Source organism: Lolium rigidum, chromosome 1 (genome assembly GCF_022539505.1).
Source record: "Lolium rigidum isolate FL_2022 chromosome 1, APGP_CSIRO_Lrig_0.1, whole genome shotgun sequence".
Taxonomy (NCBI): Eukaryota; Viridiplantae; Streptophyta; class Magnoliopsida; order Poales; family Poaceae; genus Lolium; species Lolium rigidum.
In genome coordinates, this window is record NC_061508.1 from 219,013,063 (window position 1) to 219,021,187 (window position 8,125).

The window sequence follows — 8,125 nt, forward strand, 5'->3', positions numbered from 1 at the left end:
GAACGGCATAATTTTGCGATCAACTTGAGAGGTATATTAGAACCGTCAAGTTAATGTGATTTATCTTGAGCGGCATAAGTTTATGGTAAAAACAAATCATTTTCTTGATGGACCGGTGCGGTCCTCTTGAGGAAATTCAAACCCAAAGACCAGAAATTTTCTAGTAGTGACAGGGACTTTTATCGCTTCCTCGCAGGCCGCCTGCTGCCCGGATTTGGCGTGGTTGCAGAGCCGGGAACAGATCCTTTTTTTTCCAAGGACTAGTTGAGCTGTCTCTATGACGAACGAATTTGGATCCTATTGGGGCTTCCAACCGGATCTTAGCGTGGAGCTGCTCAATCCCTTACTTCCACCAGACTTGGTACAACTCTGTCTCTATATAACTTACGAACAGAAAATTGTGAAGTCCTTTAAAAAGAAAGTGAAGGACCACATCCACATACGATCGACTGGAGGGCACAAACTTTGCCTAGCAGAACATTTTGTTACCGTTATTATGCGATGCACAGTCTGAATCCCTTTTGCACATCTTTCGTGCAAATACAAGTGACAAAATCTGGCATGAGTAACAAAATTTGCAGGAAAAAATACCCTTAAAAACTAGAGTCCTAGGAGAATTATGCCCATGGGGAAACAATTAATAGTCTAATTTTGTGGCAGCAGAAAGTAATACCTCCCCTATTTCTGTACACAGTTAGTGCATAGATCTGCTCCTCCAGCAGTAATGCAGTATACAAAAGAATTCTGGAACGTCCTATTCTTCCAATAGTGCATAAGCTTTAGAAAATTGTGTAGTTGGAGAATAAGTTCATGAGGTTGTTTAAGGCTTCAGGATAGAACTTCCTTGCGAATAAATAGCAAGGTCTCTTCAGTCCATTCCATAAGCAAGGCCTCTGCAAAAGCTCTCTCTGCATTCAATGACAATAAGAAAAGTGCACCATACTTAAGAACGGATAATCTGATGTTTCTCCAAGAAGACATAGGTTGATGTTATTTAGAACTAAGAAGCCAAATTACACACAGAATTGTGCCAATACATTTGAAAACTGACTAGCCATGCAATATGGAATTTTTTTTTGTAGAATGTGCTCCTTAATATCATTTACAACTTAACGCAAAATCACATATAAGTATTGCTCCGTGTACTTGAAAACTAAAAACACGGAGAAGATTATGGTAACATTTTTTCTATCATGTGTCGTTGTATTTGATAATCACTAGAAGCTGTGCAAAAATGCAAGAGCCCATTAGGTCATATTCGTAAATCGAAATAATCACAATCAAATGGGATCCACTCTGATTAATTTCACGCGTCACTTATCAGCAACTGAGACGGCTTACGCAAACAGTCAACAAGAAGACCCTCCCCTGATCTTTTTACACTGTATGGATTTCCCTTGGCGCCATGGTAACTTCATGGATTGTGAGCCCCAATTGCAGGATAGTTTAGGATGTCAATCATGTAAGGCAGGTGGTCATTTAAGAAAAGACGATCTCGTGAATGGCATGGGAATAAGAAGTGGTGTATTTTCCATCATGATGAAACAATTAAGCATCTCTTTTTTGAATGCAAGTTGGCTCCCAAATAGATTATGTTTTAGATGTTGAAACCATCTCCAACATGTATTTGAATGTTACCTGCGTATATGCTAGTAAAAGTACACGGTGAAAATAATTTCATGACAAATCTGGTGTTACCATATTTACATCATCATTCAGGATATCTTTGTGCTTTTTATTAACTGGGATATTTTTATTCTTAGTAGTCAAAGCAACACTATGACTGGATGTTGTTTCAAGAAGTCTTGTACTTTTGCACTGAGGTAGTACAATTAACATGCATCATTAATCCATAGAACCTGGCGCTATGTTTGTTAATTGATACATTGGTGAGCATATTTGTATGTGTAATTTTGCATGATAATATGCTGAGAGCCCAAAGTCAAAATTTCAGACATTTGGTAAATTAGTTAGAGAGAGGAAGGCACCTTTTCATCACTGGTGATATGGGAGCTCACATCTATGGACTGCAGAGACACAAAAGTTAGAAGCATCCCCATAAAAAGTAAATAGATGGTCATCTAAAGTGAGATGATACCAAAAAAGGGTACACATACTGTCATATTCTTCAGGAGTTCATAAGTGACATCCTTAGCTCGAAAAGATCTGGGGTGCCACTTTCCTTCAGACCAATCAACATAAGTCACAGACCAGTTAGCAATCCCAGCAGGATCCATCATCTGGTTGATACAAATGTGAGCTCTCAATTTCAGAAGAAAGTAGCGACAATGATAAGTTCAGATAAAACAGGTCATTATGCGCAGAACTACTGACATGGAACAGTGTTGGCAAGTAATGCTCATCTGCATAGCAGTTGCGACCCTCTTCCATCCCCGGCTGAATAGAGAGTATAAAGCACGATTAGATATTTTAGTACTATATACAACTAAAATTCACTAAGAAGAGATAATGCTTTGCAACAAGCAGAACAGAATGAGACGAAGTGATAATAAACAACAGTAGAGATTGTGCATTCTGTACTGATGATATAACCCGTACAGAATCTAGACGGACAACTTAGACGACCTAAAAGTGATCTGGAAGCTAGAAGTGGGGCATTCTCCTTGCTCTCATTATGAGAGACCAGCTTTACAAAAAAAACTTGGTAAATTACCTCCAAAGGTACTATGATGTAAAGTCTACACAATGTGCAGGCCAGACTACCTTAAGATGGATCTGATTACCTTGCAGAAACGCCTGAATTTAGAATAATAAAGGCTATCCGCGATCACAACCATTGCATGCTGCCGCTTGATTGAAAACCACTGAAATAGTTAAGAAATATTGTTGATATCAGTTCAAGTAAGAAACATCGTTGTATCTAAAAAACTAGGACACACCATAAGAAATACAAGCAAATATAAAACCGAAACTAAAACTGGGAATTTATTTAAAACAGGAACTATGCTTGTCAATGATGACCTATGCTTCATATCCCATTATTTGATTCGTAACATCATTTTTCTTGGCGCCATCACAAACCAAAGTATGTGAACTTGCATGAGAAATGATAAACTTACCTGCGAGCCCTTACGAAATTCAGTCTCTCGAACCTCAGGTAACATATTCTTTGAGTATCTAAATACTCCATGTGGCCCAGGATCGTCAAAGCTGGGAAAATTGAGAGCCGTGAAATTTAAGTTAGTTGGACATCAGTTAAGGTAAAAACAAATAGTTTTCTGATGCAAGGAAGTGCGTTGCAATAACCTGGATAATGATATAACTGATAAGAATGTAAAAATCTTAGGAACAAAACAAGGACTCACCAGTCAAGAAAACTATGTTTCGATCCCATCAGGAAATCATAAACATAGTCAAAGTTGTGTAGAGGAACACAGCTGCCATCATTGTGCAAGAAATAGTTCAGAGCCGGGAGACCTTTTCACGCAAGAAAGTGGGATTGGACTAAATTTGCGTCATGGGTCACCTGTCAGAAAGTAATACGAATTGTTGGTTGTCGATGTCTTCTAGGGCCTTTGCCAACAACCTCCTCTCTGCATCAACCATAGAAATCATACCCCATCCTACCTGAGAAAAATTGCCAATATCAGTGCGTTCAAAGCATAATAAATACATAAATAACATTTTCTTGTTTTCTAAGTTTTAAGACCAGACCAAACCTATATAATCGATTCCCTTGCAGCTATAAGAATTAATTTAAAAAACATTCATGCTGGCGTAAGAAATTTTGAGCGGCTCCTCAAAATCAAATAGCTCTCTAATACGGAGTAACATTATTAGTTAATTTAAGTTACTTCTTCAGTAAAGTTCTGGTACCAAAGAATACTACTATTGAGTTTAGGAAAACCATGGTTTCACCAGGATAATTATTACGCGCTCTTAAAACTTACCTCTCTGCTTTATACAGTGGCCAATTATCATATGTCCAGTGCTATTAGTTATTTCAGTTTTACAGGCAATGTTGTCGAGGACAAAACTTCACGACAAAACTAATAGATATCCAAATAACATAGTATCATTATCTCCAAAATTAATTAATCACTGTTGTGTCCACCTCAGTATTATTCATGAATGAAAATGTAATAGGTGTTCACCAAGGCTTTCATTCTTGGAGAAGAATTACCTTATCACTGTGTATTTCTCGGTCAATAAATACAGGACTGATATGTTCAGGCTTCTCACGTGAAGCATGGACATATATTGTATATCTTCCCTCATGGCCCTGCAGAGATGAAGGGAAATGACATGGGAAGAAAATTTCAACACAAGTGTTCGGCATGGTCCTTGAACTAAAATGCTACCCACAGAAAAACACAAGTAAAATAGAGAATACTCATTTGACTTTAGAAAAGATGGATCCAGTAACAAGGTACGCTTATGGTAAGATATTATCATACTCCATCTGGCCCAAATTAGTTGGCGCAGCCATGTACTATGTCTAGTACAAGTGTGCTCCAAAGCTGCGTCAATTAATTTTTGTTTATCTTGCAGGAAAAACAAGATTATACTAGCTAGTAGAGAGAATAGAGAACAAATAAAACGAAACATGTGCCTTAAATACCAAACTATGACACTTCTCTATCTTATTTATGACTGGTGGTGACTGATGGTAATTAGTCCATTCTCTAATCCTTAGGTAGTAAACTGGAAATCACAAATACAGTATAAGAAAACTAATCATATAATGCATATATAGAGAAAAGAACATCACCAGGTACCTTAAAGAACAACTCCCATAATTTCTCAAATGGCAATTTGCCCGGAGTCAAGAACATGAAAGCAATTTTGGGATTTCTGGATGGAAAAGGAGGTGTCGACAGGATCTGCCTGAAGACAACACGCGCAGCAGTCTCCTCGTCAGTCAGTTCCCGGGCAGGTTCTGAAGGAAACCAGTCCCTGACGGGGTAAGTATAATCCTGGGGTGGGTAGAGATAAGCCCAGAGTACGGTGATCACAATGAAAGCCACAGCCACTGATATCCATAAGCGTCTTCGTGGAGCCGCCCTTGCGCGAGGCAATGGAACACCCTTCATATCGCCGCCGTCCGATGACCACAGCTGCTGCCACTTCATACTTTTTTACCTCTAGCAGTAAAATGTCCCACCTTCATTGTTCTCAGAGTTTACCTGACCTAGAGACCATCTAGTAGGACAACTCTCACTGTAAAATATGAAACAAGCTGCCTGCTGCAAAATGGAAAGAGAATTTTTTTTTACTATTAAACTTGTTTGTCCGATGTGTAACAATGCAAATCAAAATGATACTGCGATTACAAGGCTACTCCAAACCCAACTGGTTTTTTCAGGTTACGATTTACTCGGAAGTAACAGTCATGTTTGATTTTATTTGCACTTTCTCTCACTAAATATAGTATTACATACAAATAACCAAAAAATAATCTCAAACATATAAGTGCGCTTTATTTCTATTAGAAGAGGCGCAAATAACATATCCACTAGATCACACCCCCACACTTCGGTCATCAATAGCAAATTAAGATCGCAATTACACAAATGCATTTTGTACTTCACGATAATCATTTCTATTAATTTATATTACCCAGAGCCTATAATAGGAGGCCCAAAGAATTATGGAAGTGAGAATTGTAGAGTATCACATCACTCTTTCTGTCATGTTTGTCCTCCAAGGCTGTTCACAGGGTAATCCACTGGATTTAGCCTTGATAATCTTGATCCATGAGTCATGACCAGGCGACCAGCATGTGCTCATCAGCCGCCATTTCATATTTCGTTGGGACGGAAATTGTCACAGATAACATATTGGGTCATAAGTCAAAACACTTCACTTATGGAAACTATCAATGTGTCTGCCACTCAAATAAATGATGGAATTTGATCGCGCATCAAATGGTTCGATCTAACATGATTGTTGAGGATCAAAAGGGATAAGGAAAATCTTGATTACACTCGGAGGTCCAATATGTCGTTCTGGTGCGTCAGATAGGTGCGTACGTTTGATTTTGCAGTTGAACGAGTTTGGAGGCCTACAGAATAATTTACTCGAACTATAAATTAGACGCAGAAATACCATCAAAATTCGCCTCAACTTTATGGCCCCCGAAACACAAAATGTCATCAAAATTCTCCTCTAGGAACTGGAACTAGTGTAGCAACAACACGGGAAGGCATCATCAGGCGCGCTGTTCCTAGCTCCCGAATTCGTGATCCCAACGATTAATTCCCCAACCAGAAGCCATGATCCATGATCACAATGCGGAGGAATGAAATGTTTCCCAGGAGAGTCTCGAGACGTCGGCGTACCTGGATGGATGGGTTCGCCGGCGAGGCCGATCGATCCGAGAAACCGCCGGGCAGAAACGCATGCAGGAGGTACGTACGTGGGATTTTTTCGCGGAATGTGGAGCGAGCGTAGGGCGCTCGGTTGGAGAAGGACCAAGAAAATTGTTTTCATTCTCTCTTTTTTTTTTCGCGTGGCATTTATAGTTGGCGGAGAGCGCGGGCAGGAACAGAATCCGTCGAGTGCTCACCTCGAGGGGACATATGCAGTTGGTACCGAGGTCCTGTTTGATGTTTGATTCCAAGGAATTTAAAAGCACACGAAGAGGAGAAACTTAAAATAGTATGGAGTATATCAATGACATGTGAAATCCTAGAAATCAAACACGCATGAATTAGTTGCAGAAACCTTTTGGTGGCACCGCAGAAAAATTGCAGGGAATTTCCATAGAGATTGAGGAAATACGATATTTATCATAGATACATAGGAATTTTTTCAACAGATTTAACCTTGTTCTGGAAATCTTATAGAATTATTGTATAGGAAAGCAACCTATAGAAATTTGTTATCATCATTTGTAATTAATGAGAATTAACTAAATTTTATTATAAATTATGTTGCTAAGGGAAGGTCTTGTTCCTCAAGCCATCAATGGGGTATGCTGACTCCAAAGCTACCCGCATCGCGACTTCTGGGCTAGAAGCCTGCCTTCATCAATGTTGGCGTTTTGGCCTCCGCGCTGCCATTCAGTGCCTTGGCATTTTTAGCAGATCATTGGCGGCCATTTTCTTCCGCAGCCGCATCTTCATCGTCTTCAAATATGATTGCCACGACATGCTCACCGTCAAGATCTTCGATGAGACCATGTATCACCGCCACTACAACTCAAACGAGGATGGCTAGGCGAGGGGAAGATGAAGATGCTAGAGTCCTCTACTATGTTTATAAATCTCTAGTTTATTATATCAATTTGAAGCAAATTGTCTTCAAATATTTTTTTGCGAAAACTTTTGTCTCCAAATATATATGCAGTCTATGTATTGACCGAATGGATCACGTCGTTAAACCATCGGCCACGGGTCAAATTCTATCTGTGGCATAATCCAAATAGATAAAATCGGACAGGTTAGATACCCTTCCTCAAGAACGAAGGCCTAGAAAGAAGGAATCCAAGAAACAACGAAATAAGTTCGGTAGGCCGGTTTTAGCAGTTTAAAGTAAACCACCAAAGGCCCTCGCGACTCGCAACCCGCGCTGCCCCCCCCCCCCCCGCGGTGGCCGGGTCGCACCCTCCTTCCGGCCACCTCTAGGCTCAATCTCGTGCTCTCCCCTGCCGCCGCCGTCGGCTTGAGCCGCCGGGCCTTGCATGTGCGGTGCCGGGGTTGCCTCTACCCGCGGTGCAGCAGGGGTGTGGGGACCTCAGGCTGGCGGTGGCGCTTTTTGGCGGGCGATGGTCCAGCGCGGCGGCGTGGTATCAGTGCGTCGGGTGAGAGGAGGAGCGGCGGCGTGGCCCTTGACGGCGGAGCGAGGCATGCGGACGGGATGCAGGGCCTGCTCGGCCCAGATCTAGGCCCAGATCGGGGCCCGGAGGGGCTGGGTAGGCTGATGTAGGATAACGTTGCATAGAAAACAAAAAAATTCCTACCGCGAACACGCAATCCAAGCCAAGATGCAATCTAGAAGACGGTAGCAACGAGGGGGTATCGAGTCTCACCCTTGAAGAGATTCCAAAGCCTACAAGATGAGGCTCTTGTTGCTGCGGTAGACGTTCACTTGCCGCTTGCAAAAGCGCGTAGAAGATCTTGATCACGATCGGTTCCGGCGCCACGAACGGGCAGCACCTCCG

At 41.3% G+C, this 8,125-nt stretch overlaps 1 protein-coding gene across 1 annotated transcript; it reads right to left on the minus strand.

Annotated features, from left to right (window-relative positions):
* Positions 1-565: 565 nt before the first annotated feature.
* On the minus strand, positions 566-6,415 carry LOC124683167 (glycosyltransferase BC10-like). The gene is made up of 11 exons (XM_047217732.1): positions 6,303-6,415; positions 4,740-5,207; positions 4,145-4,243; positions 3,488-3,588; positions 3,327-3,398; positions 3,081-3,171; positions 2,745-2,825; positions 2,335-2,397; positions 2,118-2,240; positions 1,989-2,027; positions 566-908 (listed from the first exon to the last, which is right to left on the minus strand). Exons 2-11 carry the CDS (start codon positions 5,091-5,093, stop codon positions 780-782), a joined length of 1,152 nt encoding a protein of 383 aa, XP_047073688.1. The 5' UTR covers positions 5,094-5,207; positions 6,303-6,415; the 3' UTR covers positions 566-779.
* Positions 6,416-8,125: the final 1,710 nt, after the last annotated feature.